At 33.0% G+C, this 13,753-nt stretch overlaps 1 protein-coding gene across 3 annotated transcripts in view; it reads right to left on the bottom strand.

Annotated features, from left to right (window-relative positions):
* Positions 1 to 13,753, bottom strand: part of CDADC1 (cytidine and dCMP deaminase domain containing 1) — a 39,159-nt gene that overhangs the window by 20,050 nt on the left and 5,356 nt on the right. For all 3 annotated transcript variants that reach the window (XM_012545274.3, XM_003764572.4, XM_023499645.2), the window contains exons 3-4: positions 6,992 to 7,066; positions 1,317 to 1,494 (exon numbers count right to left, since the gene is read on the bottom strand). In XM_012545274.3, the coding sequence (XP_012400728.2) occupies positions 1,317 to 1,494; positions 6,992 to 7,066 (253 nt within the window). The remainder of the gene's footprint in view (positions 1 to 1,316; positions 1,495 to 6,991; positions 7,067 to 13,753) is intronic.

Genomic DNA, 13,753 nt, shown 5'->3' with positions numbered 1-13,753 from the left:
TCTTCTGCACTCCCAACCTCCTTCCCATAGGACCTGGCCATTAATCTTAGAGCTTCTGTTTAAAGTAAAAATAGCTATTCTGCACAAAAAGGACTGGGGACTTTTAAGATGGAGGATAAAAATTCAAATGTGACTAGCATTCAAAGCCCTCAACAATTTATCCTTGTTAATCTAATTCTTAATATAATGGTATAAATATGTATACATATATTGGATTTAACATATATTTTTAACATGTTTAACGTATATTAGATTACCTGCCATCTAGTGAAGGGGGGAATGGAGGGAAGGAAAAATTTGAAACACAAGATTTTGCAAGGGTCAATGTTGAAAAATTATCCATTGAACAGAACCAGCTACACCCAGCAAAGTATGGACTGCTTGCATTTTTGTTTTTCTTCCCAGGTTATTTTTACCTTTCTAAATCCAATTTTTCTTGCGCAACAAGAGAATTGTATAAATATGTACACAATATATTGTATTTAAAATATACTTTAACATGTTTTAACATGTATGAGACTGCCTGCCATCTAGGGGAGGGGTGGAGGGAAGGAAGGGAAAAGTTGGAACAGAAGTCATTTCAAGGGTCAATGTTGAAAAATTACCCATGCATATGCTTTGTCAATAAAAAATAAATAAAAGAAAAATTATCCATGCATGTTTTGAAAATCAAAAGCTTTAATTAAAAAATAATAATAATCTAATTCTTAATATTAAACAACACAAATACTCTAGGTCTATCATTGACCCTCAAACACTATCTATCTCTATGACTTCCCTCATGCTATTCTGTCTTAACCCATATCTATCCCTCAAGATCCACTCCCTTAAAATCCCACCACATCAACTTATAATGAACTTCCTTAAATTTGTTTACTCCATTATTCAGTTGATTTTTTAAAATGCTGTCTGGAGTTTTAATTTTACCTTTCATGTGTGTTTTATCTTCCTGTTAAGGACTTCTTGACAACAAGAACAATTCTGTAAGTCCCAAAAATCTGCATATTTGAAAGGCGTCCAATAAATATTTATTGAAAAAACTCTTTTTAGTGAATATTCTACATTAGTAGAATAGAATCCAATTTCTTAGAGATTAGAACTAGACAGTACAATTCCTTTAATATAATAATGAGGAGACTGAGGCACAGAGTTAAAGTGGTCTAACCAAGTTAAGATTACTAGTCATGTATACCTGGGACTAGAATGCAGATTTTAACATGCTATCTCCTTGTAACAAATTCTATAAACTGTTTTCAGCTAAACTTTATTTAATTTACATTGATACCCATATTTCCCATATGCATTTCTACACTTACCATTTACAATCATTTTCAAACAAGCTGAACATGGTTTTCTGGAAAAATAAAGATCACAGTTTTTCATCTTTGAGCCATGTCTAATAAGAGCAATCTGACCAGCATGTAAATCTTCACTAGAACAATGGAGACCAACAATTTTCATGTTTTTCACCACTACCAGACCAGTTTTCTTCACCTATATCAAAAATATAAAATATTATTTCATTAGAAGGGACACTTTTAGAGAATATATGATAGATAACACTTGACTTGAAAGGAGAAGGGTAAATTTGTCTACACTGGAAAAGAAAGAAGGGGACAAAAGGATAAAACAGTAATATCAGGAGCCTTGTTGCTTGTCTCAATCTCTAGATGTAAAAGTTGCTGTCAAGATCGGATATGCATGTCTGGCAACTTACAATGTACTCTTTATTTAAAGGGGAAAAAAGGGATTTCACTATAAAGTCAAAGTACTTATTTTAAGGTCTCCTTAATTAAAAAAAAAAAATGTAAAATTCATTTCCCCCCTAAAAATACACTCCAGCTTTTAAAAAATTTATTGCTTTCAACTTTATGATTTTGTATATGGATTTCTTTTAAACAAAATGCTCTAGCTTTTCTCACTTTAAGGTCCCTTTAAAACAAAATAAAATAAAAACCTTTGGGGGCAGCTAGGTGACACAGTGGATACAGCACCAGTCAGGAGGACCTGAATTCGAATTTGATCTCAGAAACTTAATACTTCCTAGCTGTGTGACCCTGGGCAAGTCACTTAACCCCAATTGCCTCAGCAAAGAAAAAATTTAAAAAAAATAAGTTTTTAAGAAAGCACCACAGAGAGCTCTATTAACAAAAATGTTTTGAAAAGATGAACTTCCCTTCCAATCGTGGGTATGCATAACTATTTCCCTGAGAACAAAGGTAGATTTTTTTTTTTTTTTTTTTTAGTTTTCTTTGTATTCTTACTGTTTAATATAATGTCAGATACATGGTAAACAGTAAATACCAGAAGACTCACTGACTGAAACGTGGTACTCTTTGAAATACTTCAGTATAATTTCTACATGGAAGCTAGAAAGTCTATTCCTTGAGTTGATGATCAATTAAAAAAAATAGGGGAAGGTACTAATTACTTTATTTAAAATAAAATCAGGAAACATGTATTTTCATCATCCACTAGGTAAAATATCTCAAAATTATAAGGAAAGAATCTGTTTTAAAGTTCAAAAAGAAAACAGAATATACAAAAGGTGGACGTCAAACTGTTGTCTTGCACATATACATCAATAACACTCTTTTAAATATATATTGGATGCACAAGGGACAACAAATACTAATAAGGAACATCCACTTGAAATCCACTTAAACATCCCCTTCTTGTTAAGTTAAAATCAATAATAGCTTTCACATGACTGGAAAACATCGACGGAATAAATAATCTTGAAAAAGTTCTTTCAGCTAGACCTAGAATTATAGATTTAGAAATCAAAATAATCTCAGAAACCATATACTCCTTTGACAGATGAAGAAGCTGGAAGAGTAGGAAGGCCAAGTGACTTCTTGCTCTAGGTATATAGTGCCATACAATCATGAAACAACTATATATAGATAGACTCCCTAAACATTCAAGTCCAATGGAATCAAGAGAACTCCCACTGAAATAGGAATATTTTTATTACGTGTGCTTTTAAAATATAGCTCAGGTTTATATTAACTATAATGTTTACAAAGACTTTCCTCCCATTCAACCTTGTGAAGAAGGTTTTACAGCCGAGGAACAGAAGGCTTAGTGACTAGGATCAGGTAAGTTAGTGATAGCACTGAGACTTGTACCTAAGTTTTCTAACTCCCAATCACTCTCTGTCACATCCTCCTTCTAAGTATGTTTTAAATGAGTGCACAGAATTTGAATGGATGTGACTTCTGGCAGGGGTTGTGTGGAAGATCAATTGCACTAAGGTTGCATGCTGACAAATTTAGACTATTCCCAGAAGTGAAAAATAGGATTAAGTGTGATATTATGTAAGATTCATTATTGTTTTTTAACCAAAAGAAACATAGGTCTGTTTCTTTTTCTATTGCTTTTGACCTTTTGACTTTATGATTCAATAAAGATTATTATCAAAATGTGCTAGCTTTCATACAAAATGTGCTAGCTTTCGTATAAATCTAGAAGAATGCAGTTAATATAGCAAAAAAAGGGCATTATCTACTATATTTTAAAATAAAACACTAAGCATCTACCAGAGGCAACTAAAAATAATTATTATAGATAATATCAGGGATTCAGCTTTACTATTACTGTTGTCATCCTCTACAACTAACACACTGATCCAATGACACTGATTTCTTGGCCGTTCCACAAATAAGATATTCCATCTCTTAACCCAGCCTTTTCTCTGACTGCCCTCATTGTTCCTCATCTTTGCCTATTGATCTCCCTTGATTTCTTTAAGTTTTAATTAAAATTCTATTTTATGAGAAGTCTTTCCCAACTCCTTTTAATTCTAGTGTTTTTCCTCTGTTAATTATCGTTTCTCCCATTAATTTGTGTGTTCCTTGAGAGCAGGGGCTGCTTTTCACCTCTCTTTTTAAAAAATCTCTAGTGCTTAGCACAAAGCCTGGCACATAGTAAATGCTTAATAAATGTTAAATTTTAATTAGGTGTGATAAATGGTAAAAGGATATGAGCAGACAATTTTAGGATGAAAAAATTGAAACTATTTCTACTCATTGAGTATTTATATATATATATATATGTATATATATATATTTCATACTCATATAATACTCATATTATTGATCAGAGAAATGCAAATTAAGATAATTCTGAGATACCACTACACATATGTCAGATTGGTTAAGATGACAAGAAAAGATAATGCTGAATGTTGGAGGGGATGTGGGAAAACTGGGACACTGATACATAGTTGGTGGAATTGTGAATACATCCAGCCATTCTGGAGAGCAATCTGGAATTATGCCCAAAAAGTTATCAAACTGTGCATACCCTTTGATTCAGCAGTGTTATTACTGGGCTTATATTCCAAAGAGATACTAAAGAAGGGAAAGAGACCTGTATGTGCCCAAATGTTTGTGGCAGCCCTGTTTGTAATGGCTAGACACTATACAATAGTACCCCACTCCCAATTTCCCCCTTGCCACTTTCCTTCATAATTGTATCAATAGCTCATTTCCTTGTTTTATACTCTGTACTCTAGATGAACAATATTCATCTATAAGGAATATCCACATTCAAAGACCAGAAATAATATGAGACTATCTACAGTAATATATACTCCCATTTATAAAAATAAATGTTTTTAAATGAGGATGAAGGCAAAATATCGTATGAGACTTTTGCAAATGATCTTCAAGAGATGTAATTGAAAAAATTCCTCAACAACTAGCCAGCCTTATGGTGATACATCTCTTTAAATATAAGGCAGGAAGCACAAAGGAAACGGGCATAAACACAGTGTTTCACACAACTCACACTCCATGTCTTTCTAACTTGTAGGCACCTTTCCAGAGTTTGTGGTCTCTCTTCACTGGAGGCCAACTCTAATTACCTTTGTTATATTAGATAGTTCTCTATTTATATAAAATATATGTATTTTTAGAAGTAGAGAGCAAATTTGAAATCATAGCAAGGTTAAATCCCAAATATCTCAGAAGCAACTTAAAATGATTTTCAGAAAAGTCCAAATCATTTTGAGATAACTATTCTTTTGTCTCTTGGCAGAAGTTTAAAGACTATTAAAAAGATAATCTCTAAGGTCACTTCCAGGTCTAAGGGTTTATTATCTAAGTCACAAGAAAAAGATAATAAATCCTTTACAAAAATTAATGGCACATCTTGTTCTACTACTTCCAAATGATGGGAATTCAGTTTCTTACTTTATTACTTAATTTCACAGTTCTTACTATCAGGAATATTTTATGAAGTTAGTGAACATTTTCCTCTTAGTAATGTCATCACAATATTGCTATTTACAATTCTCCGTGTACTGAATTTTTACTGCCTAAATATTTAGAAAATTATAGTAACAACTTGAGACATTTGGACCCTTTTAGGGGATATTATTTTTTTTTTTATTTGTTTATTTATTTTAAACTTAAATTCAAAACCAGAAGAAAAAAAAAAAACACATTGTCATGGGCACACCTGAATATGAGAAGATTCAAAATATAAAATATAAAGTAAAATAAACTTCCATTTCAAGAAAGCCCTACATAATAAATACTACAAATTGTGTTTAGAATTGTCCATCTTTGCTTCCTTGTAGTTTTCTTTTTGTTCATTGCTGTATACTTTTTTACTTTGTTCTTTTCCCTTCTTCCATCCACCCTCAAAGGCTATAATTAAATGTGTGTACAGACACAGATATGTCTGTCTTCACACACCCACGCACATATACATACGTATACAAAGATATCTATAATCATACACACATATATGCAAATACATTCATATGGACCTATGTAAAACCATACTATGCCTGGTCCTCCTATTGCTTTGAAGGTGGATTAACACCTAAAATCTATAAGGATATTGATTAATATAACTGACAGAGTATAGTTTCCCTATTTTTCTCTTTTAATTAAATCTATTTTAGCTTTAACTTTGTCTGGAATCATGGTTATGAACCACCGATTTTTTTATATAATATAAATTCTACTCCTGATCTTCATTTTATGCTTGTGTATATCTCATATTTCTCATCTTTCCTGATTCCTCTCCATTAATTCTACCCACTACCTTGCAATACCTTACTATTACTGAACTTGTCCTCCTTCTAAGGATCCCTCCCTTATCCTCTCCCCTCACCCTTTCTTCTTGCCTTCTTATTTGTATCTGAATTTAGAAGACTTTTATAGCCTTCCAAATACATATGAGGCTCCCTCTTTATCTCATTCCCATTAATCTACATACCTTTCCCTATTTCCTTATTCCTTATCTTATTTCCTTACCTTCTTATTTCTTAATAAATTTAGAAGGCTTTTATTTCCTTATAAATGTATGTTCTCTTTAACCCCAATATTGATGTGAGTAGGGTTTCCTCTAAAAAGCACTCTTATTCTCTCCCCATCCCTATTCCCTTAACACCTTATTTCTTTCTGATTTTATAATTTATAAGAATTTTATACTCTTCTTTCAACATCTACACACACACACACACACACACACACACACACACACACACACACACACTTCCCTTTAATCCATTCCCAATGAGAACAGGTTTCCGGACCTACCAGCTCTTCTCCCCTATCCAAATTCCTTTGTGTTAGTTCTACCTCTTGCATTTCAATCATATAATTATTCTTCCTACCTTTTCCTACATGGTTTTGCTTTTTAGAATCTCACCAAACTCAGCTCTATATCAATCTTTTGAACCACACAATTTCTAACGACTAAGACATATAGCTTACATTTTCTTGTATAAAAAAAATAAACATTTTGAAGAGTCACTTGTAATTAGTTTTTGATGTTTACCTTATATTTCTCTTAGATTTTGTATGTCAGATTTTTAATTAAGTTTTTTGTAACAAAATCCTGAAAGTCATTGAATCTTCTTTTTATTGTTTTCAGAATTATGCTTAACTTTGTTGGGCATGCTATTTTCAGCCACAAATCCCAGTTCTTTTGCTCTTCAATATGCAATATTCAACATGCAATATTCACTCACCTGTTTTTTGTCAATAGGTACTTTGGCTACATCTATATTATCTCCCAAAGGTCCAAGTTCATCCTCTTCCTTTCTCTGATTAACAACAAAAATTTAAAAAATTTTAACAACAAGGCATATTCTGTGTTTAATAACATTAGTGAAACAGGGGGTGATACTATATAGTTACAGATATGTAAAAACAAGATATAGACAAATATAAATTAATTTATAGATTTGGACAGAAGGCACTAACCATGGTGAAGTCATGAAAAATCTCTTGAAAGAGGTGAAACTCAAATTCTTTCTTTCAAGGAGTGATAGGTTCCAAGAGACAGGATATTCAAGGTGTGGGAGGTAGCCTATGTGAAAGTATGGAGGTGGGAGATGGAATGACATATATAGGAAATGGCAAATACTCCAGTTTAACTGAGGCATGTGAAGGAAAGTAGATTTTAATTACCTTAAAACTATTGTTATTTAAAGCCATATACCATATAACACCCCTCAGTAAAACTTTCAACTTACAATCACTGGGGAGACAATAAAACTTCTTGAACAGAAAAGCAACCACATAGTTAAATGCCTGCTTTGGGAAAAAAGTCTGGCAGATATGTGGATGATAAGTGGGGAAGAATTGAGGCAAGAAGACTGATTAGGAGTTTGTCATAATAATCTAGATGTACAGTGTTGAGGATCTTAACTATGATAGAGAATTTATGAAATGAATGATATGAAGATATATGCAAGAGATATTTTAGAAGTAGAATTGATAAGACTTGGCAACTAATTTCCTATAGGAGATATGAAAGGAATTAAATTGATAGAATTTGAAGATATTTGTTATATTAGCAAGAGACTTCTATCCTCAAAATAGATTATTGCATTCTAATTAAAAGAGAGAATGATTATTTGATAATTTATGCAAGAATCATTGGGAATTAAAAAAATGAAAATACTTATTTTTTAGGTTGGCTATCAAATTTCTCACTAATGTGGTATAATTCTATTTACATTCCTCAAACACGAAATTTGTTATCTTAATCTAATATAATAATGCTCTTCAGATAATATATAATCAAAAATAAATTCTTTTCTTGGTTTTTCTAAAAATCAATGCTGTGGTTCTTTCCCAAAAGCTACAACATTTAAACACAAACAAAAATTATATGAATAACCCTATTTTATCCACTCAAAAAATTCAACCTATAAACAAATTAAAACATGTTTTTCAAATCTGTTTAAAGGTTAGTTGTCTGGATTTTGAAATTCTTTTTCTTTTTTTCTTTTCTTCTTTTTGCTTTTTATTTTCAAAATATATGCATGGTTTTCAACACTGACCCTTGTAAAACGTTATATTCTAAATTTTTTCTCCTTCCCTGCTCCCTACCCCTCCCTTAAGACAGCAAATAATCCAATACATGTTAAACATGTGCGATTCTTCTGTACATATGAAATGCATTTTCCTTACAGAAATAATGTTATAAATAGTGGTTAAATCTAGCTTAGAAAAACCTATTTGAACACAATGTTGCTGAAATAGAAGCCCCTAACTATTAAGTTCAAAGCCCATAGTGGGTGGGACTGAGAAGCTCCAAAGGCTGATCCACTGGATTGGTCCTAGGAGGGTCTCTGTTAGTTCCTCAATGTACAGCTAACTGTAGGGGGAAGAAAGGCTGGATGCAGTTGCCCACTCGGCCAGGTGCAAGGAGCTTGGGTCATGTTATGTTTCAAAGATCTGGGACCCCAGCGGGAATCTTTGTTACTTTCAATGTTTTCATGAGTTCTAACCAATGGTTGAGAGTAACTTCCCCTGGGAGATGATAACCACTCTATAAATTTTCATTACAGGAAACTTCTTCTAACCAACTAGTCCCCTTGATGCTTCTTGTTCCTTCTGCTTTTGACAATACAGCTCCTTCCTTTGAGAAATGAGTCCAGGTCTCTTTGATTTTTACCAATCAAATTGGCTCTCTGACTGTACTGCTGCAGCGATTTCTGAAGGGGGCTCTTATAACTCTGGCACTGGCAGTTCTATTGGTAAGCTGGGGTATGGGGAGCAGTAGAAATAAAGGTAAAAAGCAATAGCACTGATTTAGGGGTAGAAATTTTTCCAAGTCACATGTTTATAATGAGGGACTGGCTATATCTCAACCTTACACAAAATTTTTTAAGTTGAAACAGATGATTGTCAATTAGTCTATTAATACCTAAACAAGAATCTACTCTATGATATGCTGTTAAAAGGTCTTCTAAGCTCTGCCTGACGACTATTAGAACTCAAAACAAAATAAAACACCATTATCCTTAAACAAGCTATTTTTCTATATTTTCAGGAAGTCTTTCCTTATACCAAGACAAATTAATTACTTGTAATTCCTTCCTACAGTTCCTTCTAAGTTCAAATAGGTCAAATCTAATTAATTATGTATTTTTCCAAGAAGCCCTCCATATATTTGAAGACAGATAATACATCCCCTGAAAGTCTTTTCCTTCCTAATCCAATGGAATTCCTCAGATTACATATTCTTTAGTCTAGTTACCATCCTAAATACCCTTCTATCAGGATGTTCTATTCTCCTTAAAATATGGCAATCTAAACAAAATACTTCATTTGTGGTTTAAAAAAAGGCAGAATACAGTGAGACAATTACTCCCTTAGTTCTGAACAACATCAGATAGATAGTAATGTAGATAAAGATAGTGTTAGCATTTTGGGGGCTTGCCACGTCATATTGCTGTCCCTCATTAATCTTCCAATCCACTAATTAATACAGTTAGTGTATTAACAATTCCCTTTTGGTATTTATACAATTGATTTTTTTTTTAAAACATTTATTCCTTTCAATTTCATTTTACTAGATTTGACCCAGCGTATCAGCCTAGTGAAATCTTTTTGGTTGCTGACTCTACAATTCAATTCAACAAGCTTTTATTAAGTATATACTAAATGTACTTAATATGTATGCTAAATGAAGACTTAAAAATAAAGTTATTTATTCATCCTAGCTCTTTTCACATGTAAATTTTGATTAGCATGTTGCACATGCCTTCATTAAAATCACAGGAAAAAAATGAACAGTTCTATTCTGTTCAACAATTAATAGGATATTAAATATACTATTTGAAATTTTTAAAAATACAAGGTTAAATAAAGGAACATTATGGGATGATCAACTATGATAGACTTAACTCTTCTCAATAATTCAAAGATCCAAGACAATTTCAAAAGATTCATGATAGAAAATGTTAGCCACATGCAGAGAAAGAATTGAATTGATGGGAGTCTGAATGCAAATGGAAGCACATATTATTTTCACTTTCCTTTTTTTTGGTGATGATAATGTACAACCTATAATCAGATTGCTTATTATCTTGGGAAGGTAGGAGGGAAAGGGAAAAATCTGGAACTCAAAATCTCACTAAAATGAATGTTGAAAACTACATGTATAATTGGAAAAAAAGAAGTACTATTTACATAAAACATAATTTTACAAGTTGTTAAAAAACCAAAAAAAAAAAGACATTTTAAAAATATATGTAATGTTAATGCTTTAAAATTCCGCATGATACTAATTTCAAATAGGTAATAGAAATGAATTTGGGCCTACAAGATTCTAAAGAAAGATAGGACAAAAGTACCAATTTCTTTAGTATGGAATATGGCAAATAAGAAAATAGGATGCCAGGAAAACTTGCAACCAAAGTAAGTTTAAAGTATATAAAGATAATTTTTTAAAAAATAATTTCCTAAAACATTAAAAGTTTCCTCAATCATCTTAATAATGTGTCTTTATAACCATATAACTAGTGTGGTTTGGAGTTATTTTTATAAAGATGTTAACAATAAGCTTCAAACAGTCAAAGTTGGCTTAGGTACTTTAGCTCTAGGCCTTAGTTTCCTCATTCTGTAAAATAAAAGGGCTAGATTACATGACTATTATAGTACTATAATTTCTGTCTTACATGTTTTCTGTTAAAGCTTAAATGTGACTACTACTCTTTTAATTTAGTTTTTGAAGTCTCAAAGGTCTCAAGAATCTTTTTTTAAATTATTTTTTCCAAATACATGTAAAGAGTTTTCAACATTCACCTTTACAAAACCTCGTGTTCCAAATTTTTCTGCCTTTTCTCCCCCTCCTCAAAAGAGCAAGCAATCTGATATAGGCTAAACAATTATTCTATAGGTTAAGCAATTATTCTAAACACTTTTCCATATTGGTTATGCTGCACAAACACACACACACACACACAAAATCAGATCACTAGGGAAAAACGGGGGAAAAAAAACCCCAAGCAAACAAACAACAAAACAAAGATGAAAATATAATGATGTGATCCACACTCAGTTCTCCCAGTCTTCTCTCTGGGTGTAGATGGCTCTCTTCATCTCAAGATCATTGGAACTGTTCTAAATCATCTCATTGTTGAAGAGAGCCACGTCCATCAGAATTGATCTTCACATAATCTTATTATTGCCATGTATAATGATCTTCTGGTTCTGCTCACTTCACTCAGCATCAGTTCATGTTAGTGTCTCTAGGCCTCTCTGAAATCATCCTGCTGGTCATTTCTTACAGAACAATAACATTCCATAACATTTATATACAACATTCAGCCATTCTCCAACTGATGGGAATAGACTCAGTTTCCAGGTTCTTGCCACTACAGAAAGGGCTGCCACAAACATTTTTGCACAAGTGGGTCCCTTTCCCTTTATGATCCCTTTGAGATACAGGCCCAGTAGAAAAAGTGCTAAATCAAAAATATGTAGAGTTGGGGCAGCTAGTGGTGCAGTGGTTAGAGCACCAGCCCTGAAGTCAGGAGGACCTGAGTTCAAATGTGACCTCAGACACTTAACACTTTTTAGCTGTGTGACCCTGGGCAAGTCCTGGGCAAATCCCAATTGCCTCAGCAAAAAAAAAAAAAAAAAAAAAAAAAAAAAAGTATGCAGAGAGTTTTATAGCTCTTTGGACATAGTTCCAGATTGCTCTTCAGAATGGTAGAATGATTTCACAACTCCACCAGCAATGCATTAAGTATCCCTCTGTTCCCATAGCCCTTCCAACATTCATCATTTTCTCTTCCTGTCATCTTGGCCAATTTGGCTCTCAAGAAACTATCTCAAAAGGTCACACTGATGTTTTTACCCATAAAAATGATTCTTAGGATCTTTATATTTTAATGAGAGAAGTAGTAAGAGAAAAGCAGTAAAAACTAGCACCGAAGCTCCTAAGAAAAATAGATCTCTTTAATGAGATCAGTTAGACTGTAGGAAAAAAGGACTTTAAAACAGAAGGCAAGATGAGCAAAAAGTTTGGGGAATAAGGGAGAAACTTAAAAATATAAAAAAGAAATCATGATAAAATTTTACAGATTATGTTCTAAGAACACAGAGACTTAATTCAACTTAATGCAATTCGAAAAACATTAACTAAATACTTCCTCTGTACAAGGCACAGTACATAAAGGGGAAAAAACATCTTTTATTGAAAATCGAAAGATTTTTCTGTTAAGAACCTGATATCCAAGATATTTAGGGAGATAGCAGAAATATATTATGACGAAGAGCTGTTCACAAGGATAAGAATAAGAAAACAATCAAGTTAAACACTCACCTAACATTTATCAAGTTCCTACTAAGTTCTAGACATTGTACTAATCTCTGGTGATAAAAATAAAAAAAATTTTAAAAAGCCAGTCAGGCTAATGGGGGAGATAACATTTAAAAAGTTATGTAAAAACATGATACAGACAGGATAAACTGGGGCTAGTCTAAATGGGAAAGCATAAAAATTTAGGAGGACTGGGAAAGGCTTCTGGTGGACTTTAGCTGACATTTGAAAGAAGCCAGGAGGCATAAAGGAGGAAGGCAAGTAGACCAGGCACAGGAAAGAACCAATGAAAATGCTCAAAGTTGAAGGGGCCTTATTGGGCCTGATTTGGAATAACTAAATTCTAGACATAAGAGACAAGGAACATCTCAGATGAGCAGAATATCAGATAAGAGGCCATGAGGATAATAAAGGGCCTTGAGTGCATAACGAGGTACTTAGGAAGTTAAGAAAAGCCTCAAAAGGGAAGAATTTATCATCTTCAAATATCTGAAGAGCTGGATTGAGAAAGGAGCTTGGGTAAAAGGTACAAAGAAGTAAAAGTCAGGCTTGAGAACAGGAAAGGTTTGCTAATAATTAGATTTCTCAAACCGTGGAAAGAGCTGTCATTAGCATGGGTTGGTTTTAACCAACCTTTAAGAAAGGGCTAGATGATCTAATATGTATTTCAACATATTTAACATGTATTGGACTACCTACCAGCTAGGGGAAGGGGTGGGGGGAAAGAGGAGAAAATGTGGAACAAAAGATTATGCAAGGGTCAATGTTGGAAAAATTGGTCATGCATATGCTTTGTAAATAAAAAGCTTTAATTTAAAAAAAAAGGACTGGATGAATAGTTGTCTAGTGTGTTACAGTGAGGATTCTTTTCATCAGTGAGTTGGACTAATGACAAATAGACCTGTGAGAAATACTCAGAACCCCCAAAGTGAATGAACAGACTCAGGATAAGTAAAGCAGTTTAAAATTTTCAAAGCACTCCTGCAGGAGCAGATACAAAAACTCCATAGGATTTTACTCACACAACAATTATATCTTGTAACTTCGCCACCCTCCTCCTTCCCAGAGTTTCCACTGGAGATTTTTCACATGTCTTTCCTACTACCTATATTCCTTAATATGTCCCTCTCCTGGATCACGCATCCCATGTTCAGAGATGGTGACCATC

This window comes from Sarcophilus harrisii, chromosome 3, assembly GCF_902635505.1.
Source record: "Sarcophilus harrisii chromosome 3, mSarHar1.11, whole genome shotgun sequence".
NCBI classification, from domain to species: Eukaryota; Metazoa; Chordata; class Mammalia; order Dasyuromorphia; family Dasyuridae; genus Sarcophilus; species Sarcophilus harrisii.
Note: the sequence above shows the minus strand (reverse complement) of the source record. Positions and strands in the feature narration are given on the sequence as shown.